Here is a 19,579-nt window from a genome sequence, read left to right as displayed (position 1 = left end):
CAAAGGAATACCAGACAAAAACCTTTAGCAGATAAAAGTATGCGTCACCTCAGCCTTGGAAAAGGAGAGAAATAAAAGAAACTCAGAATAACCCCACATTGGTTCTGTATGGCAGAAGAAGTGGCTGCAACGGGAAACTGGCAGGTATTCAAATACCTGACAACAAAAGTAGAATTCCAATAATTGTTCTTTCCTGACCTTGAAGGGCTGACAGTCTCATACTTTGGTTTAAAGGTATATACGCTTTTAAAGCACTTTTAAAGCACTTCCCCTAAGCAGAAAGGAAAGATAAATTGAGCCAACTTGTTAGAAAGCACAATGCAAGTACTGTACACGTGTTTTAAAAACAAATTTACTTCCAGTTTCCAGTATTTATCTGGTACACAAAAGTGATAATGAGATTGAAACTTTCTTTCCTTTGTCACCTTTTCATTAAATTCTTCTGATAGGAACACCAGCAGTGCTTCAGATCTGAGGTGCACCTAGCTAAAGAGTGGCAGAAACTGAAGTTAGGACTGGCAGTATTGGAAAAGAGGCATTCCTCTGGTCACAGAGATGGAAAAGGGGGCACATTCTTAGACGGCGATGGTAGAATAGTGAAATAGGCGGCAAATACATTTAACAAATAAATAAATAAAACACAAATAAGCTACACTGAAGAAATGTTCAAGACTAGAGCATGGGGTGGGCTGCTCCTCTGTTTCTTTAGTTCAGGGGTGTCAAACTCAAATTTCATTGAGGGCCGCGTAGGGTTGTGTTTGACCTTGGGGGGCCAGAGTGGGTATAGCCAGGGGAGAAGTGGCCAACTCGACATCACTCATGTCGGGATCGCCTGTGGTGGCCCGAGCGCTCTGCCAGAGAAAATGGGCTCCTGAGCTCAGTTTTCAGCTGCGACGGCTTCCTACAACCCTCTGCCAGCGAAAATGGAGCTTGGAAGGACCCACATGCGGCCCTTCCGAACTCTGTTTTTGCTGTCAGAGGCACCACGGGCCAACCCTTCACTGGATCTGGCCCCCGGGCCTTGAGTTTGACACCCTGGCTCTAATTGTACAGTGTATATTTCTTTATTAAATTATGCATGGCTGCCCATCTTGCCAGAAGCAACTTCAGCACTGTACAGCAAAAAATATGAAACCATTAACATGTTAAAAACAGTCATATTAAAGCTTTAAAAAAACCCATAAAACAACCAAGAGATTAGATTAGCAAAGATGCCAACTTTATCCTAAAATTAAGACCACCAACTCATTGAAGTTCTTCAAGTAGCAATTTGAACTTTTGGAAAGTATATTTTTCGACTTTCTCTGTACTGAACGTCATCTTGCTGGCTTCTTCCATCCAAGGCCAGGGATTCGTGTCTGGGCTATAGCCACTTGCCTGCCTGGAAATGGAATAATCCCAAGGCAGATGTCACTTCCCACTCTTTGCTGCTACTGATTGGGTGCCTGCTGTGATTTCCTTAGAGGCAAGGCGGCTGCATGGACTGGAACTCGGGACTGTTGCCTTTCCCATTTGGGAGGCCTTGTGTGACTCTTGTGCTGCATTGGAGGTCTGGCCTAAAAATGGGACATAAGAAGGTTTCAAGGCAAGTCTGTGGATGCCAGTTGCTAAACAGTTACCTGCCCTTCTCTTGCCCCAATTCTATGCAAATTGTCCCTTCTCTTTATTTTTTGTAATTCCTCTCCTTCCTCCCAGTTCCAACTCAAATCATTTCCCTGGCTAATCTAGAATAAGGAACCACAGACCCTAGATCCATTCTAGGACTTGTTTACAGCACAATTATGTTCTTTTGACAGGACTTTATGGATAATACAGGATGGCTGAATGCCATTTATGCTGCCTAGAAATATTACAACTTTGATGCAGGAATAGGAATTCTGGTTCCTCATCTCATTTTTTTTTTGTGGCTTAACCACTCCCATCTGGAAGCACCCACAGTTTGTCCTTAGTTTCACCCCTTTTGGCCAGTCTTCACCTATTTTATTTTAATCGACCCAGAATTTTATTCTTTGCTTAGCTACTCAAACACGTTTAACACTGTTCTGAGTATTTGGGATTCAAAATCAAACGAGAGAGAGAGAGGGAGGGAGGGAGGGAGGGAGGGAGGGAGAGAGAGAGAGAGAGAGAGAGAGAGAGAGGGAGAGAGAGAGAGAGGGAGGGAGGGAGTGGGAGAAGCGGGGGAGAGAGAGAGAGAGAGAGAGAGAGAGAGAGAGAGAGAGAGAGAGAGAGAGAGAGAGAGTGTTTAGGCCAATTTATCTCACTTCAGTTCATGGACAATAGTCTCTATCTCTAGAGCAGGGGTGGGGAACCGTGACCCTTTTATGACTTGCTGGCTTATGAATTCTGGGAGTTGAAGTCCACAAGTCATAAAAGGGCCATGGTTCCCCACCCCTGCTCTAGAGGTTCAAACATCACATCATCACTTCTCTTGGCCATTTTCCTATAACCCAGTTTCAAGATCTTCTAATGCTGTCTCTTACAAATATCAGTGCTCATGAATGTTCATAATTCATGAATCATCACAATCATCTCAGCTATCTTGCTTTTATTGTTGTTATGGTCCTTCAAACCACCCATTTTTTTTGGCAACATTTTTGCCAAGTTCCTTCTTCCTGGGGCTGAGAGAGAGAGAGAGAGAGAGAGAGGGAAGGAGGGTCTGGCCCAAAGTCACCCAGGTGGTTTCCATGCTTAAAGTGGGACTAGATATCCCCCATTCCTAGTCTAGGCCCATTAAGGCTTACAGGTAGTCCTTGACTGACAACAGTTCATTTAGTGACCATTCAAAATGGCAACAGCAGTGTTATAATTATCACTAGACGTCTCAAGCTCATTTCCTTTAGAAATTATATCACTTAATTTATATCAACTTCCATTCATTACATAGTTATCTCCAAGATTTATTGTCTGTCCATTGATAAAATAAGTCCCATATCAAATAATATTGTTTATCTTCCTGTTCTCTAATTTCAAAGGTCAGTTTACTCATTTCAGCACATTCATTTTGTTAATAATTTCTTCATCAATAGGTATCTTTTCTCCTTTCCAATTTTTAGCAAAAAGAATTCTAGCCACTGTTAATTATATTAATGATAATTATAAGAGGGGAGGAGCACAAAAGAATGTCACCGATCGATATACTGTCTATGATTGTATAGAATAATGAATGTTTTTATGTTCTGTTTTTTGTTGTTTGTTTTAAAATAAAAAACTTTTATACAAAAAAAAATTGCAACAGCACTGAAAAATGTGACTTATGACCGTTTTTCATAATTACGAAAATATTGCAGCATCCCCTTGATCATGTGATCAAAATTTGGACACATAGGTAGCAACTGGTTCATATTTATGATGGTTGCAATGTCCTGAGGTCATGTGATCTCCTTTTGAGACCTTCTGATAAGCAAAGTCAATGGGGAAGCCAGATTCACTTAACAACCAGATTACTAATTTATCAAGTGCACTTAGCCAAGAAAAGTCGTAAAATGAGACAAAACTCACTTAACAAATGTCTCACTTAACAACAGAAATTTTGGGTTCAGTTGTGGTCGTAGGTCGAGGACTACCTGTACTGTATACTAAACTGGCTCGCTTTCTCCATTTCTGCCCTTCAGGAAATAAAATTCAATAGAGTTAGTAAACACAGTCAACAGAGAACAGTGTAATCTTAATCAACAGTAGGGCCCCTTAAGATCAAGCTGCTTGTCCTCCCTAAACTTATTTTCTGAGTTCCTTTGACACTTTTTTGTGTGAGTCACTGTTGACTCATTGCGACCAGACAAGATCTTGCAGTTCTCTCCTGGCAAGGTTTTTCAGAAGTAGTTTCCCCTTGTTTTCTTCTTCTTCCAAGGGCTGAGAGAATGACCGGCCCAAGGACACCCTGCTGGCGTTGGGCCAAAGGCCAGACTGGAGATCACATTTTCCCACTTTCATGTACCTTAACCATGATACCAAACTATTTTTTTCCCCCCTTCCAGGCCTAGTTGCTGAAAATCAACAAGGAAAATAAATAGGCCCTAAAATAAATTTCACATAAAGAGAGGAACATTCTGATGCTCCACCAAACATAGGATAAATTTTGAAAAGCCTTCTCTCTGTCAAATTTACCTCAAATTTGTGGTCACCACAACCCTTGCTATTGCAACTAAGATGGTGGGTTTAGCTCTGCGGCAACTAAGGTTGCTCAAAAGCAGGGGTGTCAAACTGGATTTTTTCGAGGGCCGGATCAGCATTGTAGTTGTCCTCCATGGGCCATCCGGGGTGGGGGTGGGGCAGTGGTGGGTTGTCCCCGGTTCGGACCGGTTCGCAAGAACCGGTAGTAAAACTGGCGGGAGACCCTGCCCACTGCCCTGGATGTCATCATCAGCAATCTGTGCATACGCAGAAGCAAGTCACACGCACAAGCGAAGTGACGCACGTGCACGATCCCGTTGCGAACTGGTAGTAAAGATAAGTAGAACCCACCTTGGGGGGTGGAGAGAGATGGGACAGACGCTTCCTGCACCACCCTGCCGGCCAAAACGAAGCACCAGGGGGGGGTGTCATGTGCCCTCTCGCGCCCCATTTTTGGCCTCGATGGCCTCCTACCACACCCTGCCAGCGTTTTGGCTGCCAGAGGCACCGCGGGCTGGTCCTTTGCTATTTCCAGGCAGGCCCTGTGGGCCAGATTTAAGCACCCCGCAGGCCAGATCTGGCCCATGGGCCTTGAGTTTGACACCCCTGCTCAAGAGGGACCTTCAGGCACAAAACAAGGATGACCATTTTCCTCCATTCCTAGCAGCTCTTCTCTTTCAGAGACTTCCCAGCATTGGTTTACCTTTGGTGCCTGAACCGGCTGGCGTCTGGTTCTCCAGCAATGCCTCAGGCTGCTCCGACCACAACTTGTAGTCAGGGTTACTGAGGAAACGCTTGCTTAGGCCACAGTTCAGGCACTGCACAACAGTCCAACGTTGATGACGGCGCTCTGGTTGGAAACATGGAAGAACGAATCACTTAAAGGAGCCTGGAACAGAAGACTTGCCCTCCTTTCCCACTAGAGGTAGTCCTTGACTTACAATTCACTTAGTGACCGTTTGAAGTTACAACAGCACTGAAAAAAGTGACTCAGGACTGTTTTTCCACACTTATGACCGTTGCAGCACCCCCATCGTCACGTGATTTACATTTGGATGCTTGACCATTGACTCACATTTATGACAGTTGTAATATCCCGGGGTCACGTGATCCCCTTTTGCGAATTTCTGACAAGCAAAGTCAACTGGGAAGCCAGATTCGCTTAACGACCATGTTACTAATTTAACAACTGCAGCGATTCACTTAACAAATGTGGCGAGAAAAGTTGTAGAATGGGGCAAAACTCACTTAACAAACTTCTCACTTAGCAACATAAATTTTGGACTCAATTGCAGTAATAATAATAATAATAATAATAATAATAATAATAATAATAATAATAATAATAATAATTTTATTTCTATACCGCCCTTCTCCCGGAGGACTCAGGGCTCTGTACAGCCTATTAAAAGCACAAAGACAAACATCAATTAAAAATAATTAAAATTTTAAATAGTTTCAGCTCAAATTTAAAACCCCCAAAATTTAAAATCATTACATTGATAGCCCGACCTGGCGGAACAGCAGGGTCTTGAGGGCACAGCGAAATACATGGAGGTCGGAGATCTTACGCATTTCCGGGGGCAGTTAATTCCACAGGGCAGGGGCTCCCACAGAGAAGGCCCTCCCCCTGGGTGTCGCCAGCCAATGTAACTTGGCCGATGGCACCCTGAGGAGACCCTCTCTGTGGGAGCGAACTGGCCGGTGGAAGGCTATTGGTGGCAAAAATCGGTCTCGAAGGTACCCGGGTCCTATGCCATGGAGCGCTTTAAAGGTGGTAACCAGCACCTTGAATCGCACCCAGAAGACCACTGGAAGCCAGTGCAGCTCGCGCAGGAGGGGTGTCACGTGGGCACAACGAGTTGCGCCCATAACCACCCACATGGCCACATTCTGGACCAGTTGGACCAGTAAGTCGAGGACTACCACTATTCCCCAAACATACAGGTAGTCCTTGTCTTACAACCATTTGTTTAGTGACTGTTCAAAGTTACAAAGGCACTGAAAAAAGAGAACTGTTTTTTCATACTTATAATCATTGCAGTGACCCCCATGGTCACATGATCAAAATTCAGATATTTGGCAACTGGCGTGTATTTTTGACAATGGTCCCAGGGTTATGTGATCACCTTGTGCCAACTTTTGACAAGCAAAGTCAAGGGGGGAGCCAAATTCACTTAACAATCGTGTTAAGTAACAACTGCAGTAATTCACTTAACAGCTGTGTGAAGAAAGATCGTAAAATGGAGCAAAACTCACAATTGCCTTTCTTAGCAACAGAAATTTTGGGCTCAATTGTAGTCGTAAGTCAAGGTTACTATCTGTAACTAGGTAACTACCTAAAACCAAATCACTAGCAAAGCTCCCTAACTTTTCTTGGCAACTTCGTTTCATGGATTCTAAATCAAAAAGACCGTATAGTATGTGTTAGAACAGGTACGTACAATCCGCAGCCTATGCGCCCCATGTGGCCGTGGGTAGCTAATACAGTGACCCCCATAAGATCGTAAACTTTTAACATTATATGTAATTTATATACATTAAGCATATTATATAATTTATATGCAGCCCAAGACAATCCCTCATCCCTCAATGAGGCTCAGACAAGCCAAAAGGTTGGACACGCCTTTTGTGGCTTAGAAACAGAATGTGAACGATTTACTGCAGGTATGAAGTATGGGTGGTAAAAATGAGAAAAGCTAAGGAAATAAAAATAAAAATGGCTTTGAAGACATGCAAAAATGGGAAGGTTTTCCAGCCACCATCTTTTTCAGCATTATAATGCTGCTGCGTTGAAATGTGAGGCCACAGGAGAAGACGTGGCTTTGTGGTTACTGGGTGAAAAGAGAGAAATCAAACTGGGAAATGCAGGTCATTCCTCCCACTACCCTCTCCCCACACCCCCAGAGTCCCTCTTCTCCACCTCAACCCTAGTATCCATTTACCCCAACGGAGAGGAGCGTTAACCATATCAGATTCTAGAGCAGAGGTCTTCAAACTTGGCAGCTTTAAGACTTGTGGACTTCAACTCCCAGCTATGCTGGCTGGAGAATTCTGGGAGTTGAAGTCCACAAGTCTTAAAGCTGCCAAGTTTGAAGACCTCTGTTCTTAGAGCAAGAATAACACCAAGGAGCGTCCTGGCAACGCTGCAAAAGTGGAGGAAAATAATGTAATACTGACTTCTTTGGCGAACAGTTGAGCTGACTCCAGGAATGAGAAGAGAGAAGCAGGATTTGCAGATGGTCCTTTTCACGGAAGGGTCCCTGCACACAAAATCAGGTAATCAATTAATTTGTAGCACTTCCAATTACCCTTGTTCACTTGAAGGCTATCTATGCCAGGGGTCTCCAGCCTTGGCAACTTTAAGACTTGTGGACTTCAACTCCCAGAATTCCTCAGCCAGCTTTGCTGAAGTCCACAAGCTTAGCTGGCTGAGGAATTCTGGGAGTTGAAGTCCACAAGTCATAAAGTTGCCAAGGTTGGAGACCCCTGACTTATACTATTTATAGCCAGCCACACGATGACAGGGTGTTCGTATCAAACTAAGCTATAATGTGGTTTTGGTTAGGGAAGAATCTAGTCTTTGCCTTAATGGGATATGTGAGTTTCCTTGTGGCTCACTGCAATACATGAACCTAGCCAAATGTAACATTTGGGTTAGCAAAGTTGTGCTATAATGAGAGGTATCAACAGAATCGCTGAGTTTGTGGCCAAAGTGAGATATCAACCAAAAACCACCCAGCTCTTCTAAACCATTGTTTGCCAACCTCATCAATTTTAAGAGGTATGGAGTTCAGTTCCTCTTGCAGGCTAGGGAACTCTGGAAGTTGGAGTCCAAACACCCTAAAGTTGCCAGGTTAGGAAATACCAAGCTCAGGGGTCAGCAACCCGTGGCTCTGGAGCCGCATGTGGCTCTTTCATCCTTCTGCTGCAGCTCCTTGTCACCAGTCAGCTTCACAATTGATAGGGCTTTCGGTTAGGACAGATAGAGGTAAAAGGATGCCACCCTAGGAGGAGACTCTATGGTGGGGGGACGAGACCAGACTTCCGGTCAGCATAGGAAAAAGCTTGCCATGCTAGGAGGAGACTCTATGGTGGTGGGGGAACCAGACTTCCAGTCGGCAGAGGAAAAAGGATGCCGCGCTAGGAGGAGACTCTATGGTGGGGGAACCGGATTTCCAGTTGACTCTAGAATTGAATGGGGGGCTTCTGGTTAGGACCTTTGTGGCTCTTTGAGTGTTTAAGGTTGCTGACCCCTGACCAAGCTCAATATCATCAATATCAGTTTTGATCCATAATGCCAAATTTAGAAAACAGTAAAAGAAGAGGAGTTGTGAGAAAGGGCTAAAGCAATGTGATTTCTATATTGGAGCAATTAAGAGCAAAAACTGTATCATGTGCCAAAAGTTGATTGAAATCTCAAGGCAGCCATGAATTTATCTGTATGATAGTAGTAAAACTGGCATTTTTTTGGTTGCGAATTATGGAGTACAGACAAACCTTAGATCTATTTATTGAAGTCTCACCAACTCCAGTCTCACTCCTAAATATGAATGCATTGTTAATAATTACAAAATTGTTCCCCATAAAGAAAATGAGAATAAATAAAGCATTAATAATCCATGTCAGATTACAAGTAGATTTTTAAGGGGAAAAAAATGGGCAACAGGGAGAAAATAGGTTCAAAAATGGGAATAGAAAATGTTCCACTTATTACTGGACTGGAAACAGTATTTTATCCTTGAATTTATACCCTGCTTATAATCGTCTCCCACAAATGATGGCTACTCACTGTCTCAAGACGAGCCGCCGGCTGATGTTGTTTTGAGTGTGACAATAGAAACGAGCCAACTCTTGGTTATTTGGGTTTTGGGCGAGCACACAATGCGCTGCCTGTGTAAGAAAGAGAAATGTTCTTATCGCCTCCCAGAGATATCCAGGCTAAAAGCATCCTACACAGTCCAGTTGCCTCATAGCAAAGGGATCTTGTGGAGAATCATCCTGATCCTATTAAGGCCTTGGTTGTAAAACATGTAAAGAATCTTAGCGCATCTTATTTATTTATTTATTTATTATTCGAACTTCTATACCGCCCCTCTCCTTTCGGACTCAGGGCGGTGAACAGCCAAAATAAAAGCATTTATACATAAAGTACGATTAAAAATAGATTTAAAATAATTAAATTTGGCCCATAGTTTAAAATTTATCAATTTAAAATCCATATCAAAATTTAAAACCAACCATAAAATCATAAAATCAAGAGAGACAGGCTAACTGAAAGAGATGAGTTTTTAGGGCCCGACGAAAAGTCCGGAGGTCGGAGATCACTCGTATCTCTGGGGGTAGATTGTTCCAAAGGGTAGGTGCCACCACAGAGAAGGCTCTCCTCCTGGGGGTCGCCAGCCGGCATTGTCTAGCCGACGGCACCCTGAGGAGGCCCTCTCTGTGGGAGCGAACTGGCCGGTGGGAGGCTATTGGTGGCAGAAGGCGGTCCCGTAAGTACCCTGGCCCTAAGCCATGGAGCGCTTTAAAAGTGATCACCAACACCTTGAAGTGCACCCGGAAGTCCACCGGAAGCCAATGCAGCTCACGCAGGAGAGGAGTCACATGGGAGCGCCCCGTCGCTCCCATAATCCCCCGCGCGGCCGCATTCTGCACCAGTTGGAGCCTCCGGGTGTACCCCAAGGGGAGCCCCATGTAGAGCGCGGTACAGACGAGAGGTGACGAGTGCTAAAAGCTCGTCTTAAAAGCTACTTTAATTTTCTTGGGTCAGATGTCAGACCTCTAGTAGCATAATGTGACCACTAAAGGAGGTATCTTATTTTACTACAAGACATTGATTGGCCAGATCCTGAAAGACTCTGTCTTTGTGAGAAAGTCTTCACTGATTTTCACTACTTGGGCATGAGGCTCATCCTTGGTGATTCCCACTTTGGGAAGGATGACATTCATTATTTCCCCATTATGACTTTTGTATTGTGGGCAATCTTCCTTGAAAATCAAATGAGCCCCCTAGTTGATTGCTTTCCAAAGCAAGTCAGGATGAGGTACATCCTTTTGGTGATTTTTTTTTTTAATTTGATTTATATGCCGCCCTTCTCCGGAGACTCAGGGCGGCTTACAATGCGCTAAGCAATAGCCTTCATCCTTTTGTATATTTATACAAAGTCAGCTTATTGCCCCCACAACTGGGTCCTCAATTTACCTACCTTAGAAAGGATGGAAGGCTGAGTCAACCTTGAGCCTTGGCGAGATCGAACCTGCAGTAATTGCAGGCAGCTGGTCTTAATAACCAGCTTAATAACAGGGTGCCTTAGACCACTGTACTACCAAGGCTCTTGATTGCTTATAGGGCTATCTGGATCTTACAAGAATGCCCTGGTTTATTGGCTGGAAAATTCTGGGAGTTGGAAGTCCACACATCTTCAAGGATCATTATGTGAAAACAGGATCAAATTTGTCGTGGGATGGGAGAAGGGACAAGTTGAAAAATAAATTTAGGATTGTGAAGAATCCAGAAGAAAAAAATACAATCCACTTCAATCCTACAGAATTCTGCCAACTGCTCCATTCTTAACCCCTCCTCCCTCTTGGTCATGTGATCAAGCCGGATATATATGCAGCCCACTGTGCTTCCTAGTTCACATATATAGCATTCAGCAGGAACATACAGAGAACTCAAGCAACCAATGCACATTTAGTTACATAGGTACCTGCCCTGATTTAACTCTAGGGAGAATATGCACACATACAAACACATGTAGATGTACCACATTCCACGAGTAGGAACATGGACATGCACACATACATGAGCAATACAGGGAAAAAAAAAATAGATGCCTTCTATATAGGAGCTATTGGGAAAGGGGTTGGAAAAAATTCCAGAAACCATGTTGTGCATGCTGTCTCTACATTGCTTTTAAAGGACTTGTCTTTCTGACTGTACCCAAGAGAAAAACATGAATTTCACATGCATTTGTGAGCAAACTGGAAACTGAGGCATAGATAAGGGTCACTTCCCATTACAACCCCCATTTTAAACAGCCTAGTGAAATTAATTCCTATGCCGGGAAATTTTTCTCACCTGATAGAGGAAATTCAGTCTCTGAAAGGCTTCTTTGTCCTTTATCATCCTGGTAAAACAATGAAGTGATAAAGATATCTTAAATTATTTAAGTGACAAAACAATTGACAGCATGCAAAAAAGGGCTATGAACAACAGTATTTTTTTAAAAAAGTTTTGCTTGTATGGATTGGATTCTTAGAGTTTGAGGGATATCATAATATCAGAGGCCCTGATCTTTTTGATTGAGTAAAACTTTAGATAACCATTAAGTGGTCAAAGGATTCCAAGTGTCAAACATTTCAAAGCTTTCTATATGCTACCATGTGGCTATCTGGAATCCTTTACAGATTCAATGCAATTACAGAATATAATAAAAATAAGGCAATAGTAACAAATACAAAATTATATTAATAGCATACATTACAGTATTATAAATTCATTTTGGTGTCATTGATCCCAAAGTCCTTCGAGATAAGTCCAAATTTTACTAGTTTCCATGAGAGAAGGGGTCAGTCTCAAACTCTTCTTTAGGAGGGGAGCGAGAGAGAGAGAGAGAGAGAGAGGGAGGGAGGGAGGGAGGAGAGAGAGAGAGAGAGAGAGAGAGAGAGACAGACAGAGACATCCGGTACTCTTCAACATTTTCATAAAAAATCTAGATGACAGGATAGAAGAGGAGCTCATCAGGTTTGCAGATGACACAAAGCTGGAAGGAATTGCTAACGCTCTGGAAGATACATTCAAAATTCAGAAGGATCTTGCCAGACTTCAGTATTGGACCCTATCCAACAAGATGCAGTTCAGTGGTGAGAAAAAGAAGGTCCTGCACTTAGGCAGGAAAAACCAAATGCACAGGAATAGAATAGGCAGTGCATGGCTCAACAATAGTGCCTGTGAAAAGGATTTAGCTGTCCTGGTGGACCATCACTAAAATATGAGCCACTAGTGTCCTGCAGCTGCCAAAAGAGCCAATGCAATCTTAGGCTGCATCAAAAGAGGGATAACATCAAGATAACATCAAGAGTGATACTACCACTCTATTCTGCACTAATGTGGCCACATTGCATCCAATTCTGGTCATCACAATACAAAAAAGATGCTAAGGCCCTAGAAAGAGCGCAGAGAAGAGCAGCAAAGATGACAATGGAGACTAAATCGTATGATGCACACCTAAGGAACTAGGTATGTTTAGCTTAACGAAAAGAAGGCTTAGGGTAATATGATAGCTGTCTTTCAATACTTGAAGCATGGTTCACAGGGAAGAGGGGGTAGATCAGTGATGAAATCCAAATTTTTTAACTACCATTTCTGTGGGTGTGGCTTGGTGGGCGTGGCTTGGTGGGCGTGACAGGGGAAGGATACTGCAAAATCTCCAATGCCACCCCACTCCAGGGGAAGGATATTGCAAAATCCCCATTCCCTTCCTACTCTGGGGCCAGCCAGAAGTGGCATTTTCCAAACTACTCAAAATTTCCGCTACCGGTTCTCCAGAACCTGTCAAAACCTGCTGGATATCACCCCTGGGGTGGATTTATTCTCCAAAGCATCCGAGAACAGGACAAGAAGCAATGGGTGGAAGCTCGTCAGAGAGAGATCCAACTTGGAACTAAGGAGAAATTTCCCGACCGTGAGAATAATTAGTTAGTGGCATAGCTTGCCTCCTGGAGTTGTGGGTGCTCCATTGTTAGAGGTTCTCAAGAAAAGATTGGATCACCATTTGTCCAGGATGGAATAAGGACTTCTGCCTTGCAGTCCCTTGGGAGTTGGGCGGCATAGAAATACGATAAATTAAATTAAATTAAATTGGAGGCAGAAAGTTGGACTAGACCTCCAAAGTCCCTTCCAGCCCTATGATTCTATGATTGATTGATAGATCTGTTTAGAAAGATCTTAAGTCTTTTTGATACCAAGTAGGGCAGTGATCCCTAACCTTCCCAGCTCTATGCACTGGTGGTAGTGGTGGCAGCAGCGGGTGTGTGTGTGTGTGTGTGTGTGTGTTGTGGCCTGTCAGCGGCCTGTGCAGCCAGTAGCTGATGAGGAGGCTGGTGTGGTGCTGCGCCAGCAGCCTGTGCAGCTGGCACTCAAGTCAGACAATGAGGAGGCTGGAGAAGATGTGGTGCCAGAGGCGGGGATTCAGCCAGAGCCTTCGGAACCTCCAGAAGCTCCCATAAGTGAAGAGGAAGAAGAGGAGGAGCCTCTTCTCGATGCACGGGCACGCAGAGCTGAGTGGTTCCTCAGGAGGAGGTCTCCTCGAGAGTAAGGCTTGGGGCTAATTGGCCACTTCCTTAGCCTATTTAAGGAAGGACAACGACTGAGGCAATTTGCAGGGAACAACTTCGTTCACTCTCCTTCGTGTCCTGATCTTAGTTCTCTGCAAATTGCTTCTGGGCTTTCTGCCAACCATAGTAAGATTACGATTATTTATTCTTTGGATTCTTGTAAGCTGTTAAGAAAGTTAATTAACAGCCTTTATTTGAAAAAAGGCTGATTTAATTTAGTAAACTAAGGTTTGTACAGACTTTGTGTGTGCTGCGTTCTTTGGGGTCTGTAGCTGGGGCAGAACGGGGGGGGGGTGGGGGGAAAGGAGATGGTTCTGTGCAAGTGGCATGCTTGTGCACAAAGCTCCATTTGTGCAAATGTAGCTTCGTCTGCTTGCCAGCCATTTGCGTGGCCTAGTTCCCAATAGGGTTGGTACCTAACCTGGTACCAGGTCATGGCCCGGGGGCTGGGGACCCCTGATGTAGAGCTTTAAAGGTAGCACCAGCAATTCAAACTGCACTTTGAAACATATTTCTAAGAAGTGCAACACCTCCAGCAATGTTATACATGTCAGAAACATGAGTGACATCCAACCTCAGCAACTTTAAGATGTGCGGATTTCAACTCTCACAATTGCCCCAGCCAGCATGCGAAACATCACATCGCATTGTTTCTCTCACTTCCCCACTTCCTTAGATTTGGAATAGCAAAATTAAAGGATGCTACATTCCCCTCCCCCAATGAATTGTTACAACCCATTAATTTCATCAATTTTGGAGGGATGTGGCAGGATAAAAAATGATAATAAAATAGAGATGTTGCTACAATGCAACTCGGTTCTCCTAAAGGGATCTTAGATGTGCAAGAACATGTTGGCCTGTCTTCTCACCTATAGACTTTTTTCATAATACTGTTTTGACCCTTCTTATCAATATTTGCATCCATCCCAATGCCAGTTTTCTCCATAGCCCTATAGGTAACGTGCAATTTCATGGGTAGCAAAAGGCTACGAATTCGGACCAATCCATTTCCATTCACTCACCTGTGCGATCTGGAGACTAGCTTTCTTCTTCTTTTTCTTGCTCAAGTGCACTCTTTCAGTAGGCAGAGGATGAACTCTTGACCGTGCAAAGAGGAAGGAGCCTGATTAGTTACAGAAACAAAACCAAGCAAAACCCTAATAAGGAAACTTCTGCATTCCTGCGTACTCCATAAAATATATAAAGAAAGCAGACAGGCTATTATTAATATTCCTTTTTGGGCTTAGCCTTTGATGACCCACATCCGTCTTTACCCTTCTCGGCTGAAGCTCAAGCGCTGTGATTGCATTGGTCCAACTGATTAAAGGACCATTAAAACCGGCTTCCTAATTCCGCGCAAAGAGCCTCTCCGAGTCCGTCGTTCTTTAGCAAAACGAAGCTACCCCAGTGCATTTTTTTCCCCGGTTCCGTGGCACAAAGGCTTCTGGGAAATGTAGTGCCTTTTTTCATTCCATTGAATTGAACTACAACAGGGAGGGTTCGAAACAAGAAAAGGCTTTAGGTACCTGCGCAGTTGCGCATGCCCGTAGTTTTTGTCTAGTGGGAAAAACGTGTTCTGCTAACTTAACGCAAAAGCCAGAAAGGGAATCGATTAAAAAACAAAACAAAACAAAACAAAACAAAACAAAACAAAACAAAACAAAACAAAACAAAACAAAACAAAACAAAACAAAACAAAACAAAACACAAAACCCCACGGATCTTTCTGTTTCGTGCGAGGGTGCCTTCGAGTCAGTGTTGACGCCTGGTGACAATCGGGAGAAGTTCCTCCAGATTTCTTAAGCAAGGTTTCAGGACTAGTTTGTCCTGTCTGGTTTGGAAGAGTTACTGCTTCGGAGAGGAAGGCGATGGCAGAGAGTGGTGAGGATAGCAGAACAGATCATTGGACAGTGATTAATGATCCGTAGAGATTCTGTCATCCAGGTCATGGTTGTCCCAAAGGTGCTTTTTCAGGAGACAGCTGGACTTTCTTGTTTTTTTTCTTATGAAGACATTTCACTTCTCGTCCAAGAAGCTTCTTTGGCTCTGACTGGATGGTGAGGAGTGGGATTTATATCCCTTGCAGACAACTGGTCATTTGCATCCTTTTAGAGGGTCATTGAAGCACTTGGAGGTTTATCTGTGTCCTCAGGGTCACCCGAGTAGTGCAAATGGTTCCTGTAATTTGCAATTTTTTCCCCTCTGGAAATCCATTCCTACTCCCTCACCATTCAAGGGGTGCTCTTCCCAAGTTGTATAGCTGAAAGTCTGTAGAGATTCTCAGTCATCCAGGTCATGGTCATCCCAAAAGTCCCAAACCTAAACACACGATTGCTTATGTAAAAAGTTTATAAAAATCAATGTACCTGCCATTGACCTGGCTGATGCTAAACATTAATATCATAAAAGGAGATCCAACTGAGTATATCTTGCCTGTACACATGCCAAAGTTACATTTATCAGGTACCAGTTTCTCTCACCAGTAAGCCTACAGTTCTGTGCTGAAGGCATATTACAAACTGAAGCCTCTGATGTCCTTGGGCTGGGGAATGCCTGAGGATAGCAAGGCCAGAAGACAAACTAAATCAAGAGTTTGGGCTCAGTAGGATCCAATCTGACTTGGTCACTGAGACTAGAGTTTCAGCCTTCCGAGCTTTTGGATTCATGCTGGAGCCCATCCTCAGGGAACTAGGAGCTCTGGTGGCTCAGCAGACTAATTAACATCCACTTACATCTGCTGCTTGCAATTACTGCAAGTTCAAATCTCACCAGGCTCAAGGTTGACTCAGCCTTCCATCCTTTCTAAGGTAGGTAAAATGAGGACCCAGATTATGGGGGCAATAAGATGACTTTGTATAAATATACAAAAGTATGAAGGCTATTGTTTAACGCATTGTAAGCCGCCCTGAGTCTCCGGAGAAGGGCGGCATATAAATCAAATTAAAAAAAAAAACTTCTTTCTCTCTAAATGCACATTCTGGAGAGACAGAAGTTCCCTGAGGATGGACTCCAGCATGAGTTCAAAAGCTCGGAAGGCTGAAACTCTGGTCTCAGTGACCCAAGTCAGATTGGATCCTGCAGAGACCAAACTCTTGGCTTAGTTTGTCCTGGGACACATACATATTTGCCTTCATTGATGAGTTTTGGGCTCTGCCAGCAATGGCAATGAACCTGATGAATACCTTAAGGAGGAAGGATCTGGGAGAGATTGTGCAGGAATCATCTAAGCTAGAATGGAATCTACTGTTGCAAAATGCCTTTCTGTCAACAACAGGTGGAAAGCTTCTGTAGAATCTCAGGAAACTGGAAAATTTTGAAGGCCATATTGACTGATTTCATTCACAAAAAAAGTTCCTTCCACCTCAGAAAATATGCTTCAGGTGTCCACCAATTGACCGAGCCCTTTCACTTCCCCAGAGCCAGTTTGGTATCCAGGCAATCTCCAAGAACCGAGACACCACTGAATGTAATAATAATAAAAAAAAACTCATTTCCCCATCTTTAATCAGTGTGGGGGGGCGCTTTAAAAGCATTATATATAACAAGAATAGTCTTCTAAATTCAACTTAAATCTCAATCTGCTCTCCAGTTGGGTCCCAGTCTTGTGCCAAAATAAAGATTCTTATAAACCAGCTAAAGGGTGGCAAAAGTGGCTGCCACTGCCTCCTTCTCCCTCTCCATCTCGGCTGCTGGGCAATCCCGTGCGAAGAAGGGGGCTAGCAGAGAGAGGAGAGTGCGAGGTTGCTGCTTCTGGGATGAGGGGACCCGGGACACATTCACATCTGGGTCCAGCTCACCTGGCTTCTCTTCCTCTCGCAGCCAACTTTTTTGGGCAGTTTTCAGGCCATTTTTCGGGCCATTTCAGGCTGTTTTTGGGCTGTTTTTGGACCAAAAAAGGGCCTGAAAATGGCCCCCAAATGCCCTGTTTTGGGGGCTGTTTTCAGGTTGGTTTTTTGTGCCATTTTCAGGCAGATTTTGGTCAGGAAAACGGCCCAAAATGGCCTGAAAACAGCCCAAAAACAGCCCGAAAAATGGGTGGGGGCTGGGCCAGCCGGTGGTCCTATTTGCCGGTTCTCAGGTCTGAACTGGAAGCAGCCCACCTCTGCATTTATCATTATCGTTAATGTTAATTTCTGACAATTTTTCAAAAATATCCTCCAATATTGGATCCTTCAATCTAGTGTTAGAATATTTTGTGCCATTCTGCAACTGTTGCATTTTTCTCCATTAATTGTAATCATTAGTTCCCTCTAGTGGCCGATTTTTAAAATCTTATCTTATTATATTTTTAAAAATTCAAACATTACATTTTCCCAAGGGAAGAATTTTTTATAATTAATTCCAAAACCTTATTTTAAATCCACCTGGATCCTTAGTTCATTTGTGAATTTCTAAAACCAAAGTTTTAATCTACCTTTTGGTGTTTTATTTTTAAGCTTCTAGTTAATTTTTTCTTTCATTAAGGATTGAAGGAAGACTCATCTAGTGTTTTCAGATATAACAGCTGAAATATGGTTAATAAGCAATTTCCAAAAGTTATTAGAAAAGGAAGTTTGTAAACTTAGTGTCCTTTTAAAGGCATTAACTATGGTTTGAAGAAGATGGTACTCCTTTGTTTTCCAGTGCTCAAAATCCACTGGAATCTCTATATTGTAGTGTTGTTGTGAAGAACAACTGTCTGGAACACTTGTGGGGGATCTCTGGTTCTTTCCTTTATCTATAGAGGTTCAAAGAGCCGATCTACTCACTGGTTCTTTCCCATGGTTATTGGTTTTGCTTTTTGCGGTGCTGTCTTCAATCCAGCATTTCTTCCTCTGGAAGTGTCTTAACTTCTGTAAGTGGCTTAGGCAGTGATGGGCTTCAAATTTTTTTACTACCGGTTCTGTGGGCGTGGCTTGGTGGATGTGGCAGGGGAAGGTTACTGTAAAATCCCCATTTCCTCCCGATCAGCAGGGACTCGGGAGGCAGAGAATAGATGGGGGCGGGGCCAATCAGAAGTGGTATTTACCGGTTCTCCGAACTACTCAAAATTTCCACTACCAGTTCTCTAGAACCTGTCAGAACCTGCTGAATACCACCTCTGGGCTTAGGTTTATGTTACAGGCAGACCAGGGGTTGGTTCTAAATTTTTTTACTACCGGTTCTGTGGGTGTGGCTTATTTTGTGGGTGCGGCTTGGAGGTCATGTGACTAGGTGGGCGTGGCTAGCTGATCAGTCATTTCTGGAAGGTCCTCGCACTTACGACCAGTCCTCGCACTTACGACCAGTCCTCGCACTTACGACCCGACTCATTTGTTTGCTTTTAACACTGATCAGCTGTAGGACGGCCCTTTGAAGCCCCGCGGCAAGAGTTTAAACAGTTTTTTTCCCTCTAGTCATCAGCTGGGACTCAGGAGGCAGCAATAGATTGGGGGTGGGACCAAATAAAAGGTAAGAATAACGTGGGGTGGGGGGGGGGGAGAACCGGTTCGGTGATGTCATATCGTCACTGCTACCGGCTCGGCCGGACCGGACCGGGAGGAACCCACCACTGAGGCAGACCTTGACTTGTGACCACAGTTGGGACCAAAATTTCCATTACTAAGCAAAGCAAATTACAGGAAAAAATATTGTGGGGTAATTTGGTTTTAAAAGGGGAATTTCAAATGATCTAAGCATTTTTCTAAATTAGAAGAAAGGTCAACATCTCAGAAAATTTTTACATTTTTTAAAAAGGTATTTATTTCACAATGGTCCATACTGTGCAGATATACTGTGGTAACTTTAGAGATAAAGGCATCTTCTTAGTCACAAAACATGCCAGATCCACTTCTGCAGAGTTGGGGGTTTGACTTCCCTAACAAAAAGTGCTGTGTTGAAATGGATTATCCAATGCTTACTGAAAATGCAACTTCAATTTTATTGCACAACAAAACACTTATTTGAGTCAGAAAGCCAAAGGGCAGGTTCATCGGGTTCTATAAATTAACAAACAAAATTGTCTTTAGGAAGAGATAAGATTGTTTGCAAACCCCTTTTTAGGGTCTTAAAATCCTAATCTCCCTGAAATACGGGTCCATGTAACACGGGTGAAGTTAGGGAGTGGCATGGATACCATAAGCCTTTGCTAAAGCACCAATATTATATT

At 43.5% G+C, this 19,579-nt stretch overlaps 1 protein-coding gene across 1 annotated transcript; it reads right to left on the bottom strand.

Moving 5' to 3' along the window:
- Nucleotides 1–336: 336 nt before the first annotated feature.
- On the bottom strand, nucleotides 337–14,861 carry RPP21 (ribonuclease P subunit p21). Its single transcript, XM_087883868.1, has 7 exons — nucleotides 14,727–14,861; nucleotides 14,475–14,550; nucleotides 11,195–11,243; nucleotides 8,903–9,003; nucleotides 7,291–7,373; nucleotides 4,814–4,960; nucleotides 337–1,556 (listed from the first exon to the last, which is right to left on the bottom strand). The coding sequence occupies exons 3-7, from the start codon at nucleotides 11,240–11,242 to the stop codon at nucleotides 1,411–1,413; spliced, it is 525 nt and encodes a 174-aa protein (XP_087739994.1). The 5' UTR covers nucleotide 11,243; nucleotides 14,475–14,550; nucleotides 14,727–14,861; the 3' UTR covers nucleotides 337–1,410.
- Between the last annotated feature and the right edge of the window lie 4,718 nt (nucleotides 14,862–19,579).

Source organism: Pantherophis guttatus, chromosome 2 (genome assembly GCF_059756535.1).
Source record: "Pantherophis guttatus breed Tessera chromosome 2, ASM5975653v1, whole genome shotgun sequence".
Lineage (NCBI taxonomy): Eukaryota > Metazoa > Chordata > Lepidosauria > Squamata > Colubridae > Pantherophis > Pantherophis guttatus.
The sequence above is the reverse complement of the archived record's forward strand: the minus strand, read 5'-3'. Positions and strand labels throughout refer to the sequence as shown.

Excerpts from the sequence above, each read along its gene's own strand:
- RPP21 (XM_087883868.1), bottom strand. The coding sequence starts at position 11,242 with ATGATAAAGGACAAAGAAGCCTTTCAGAGACTGAATTTCCTCTATCAG. Across the intron at positions 7,374-8,902 it reads CGGCGGCTCGTCTTGAGACA|GGACCCTTCCGTGAAAAGGA; the intron begins GTGAGTAGCCAT and ends TTTTGTGTGCAG. Across the intron at positions 1,557-4,813 it reads AGCCGGTTCAGGCACCAAAG|GCCAGACCTCCAATGCAGCA; the intron begins GTAAACCAATGC and ends TCCCATTTTTAG.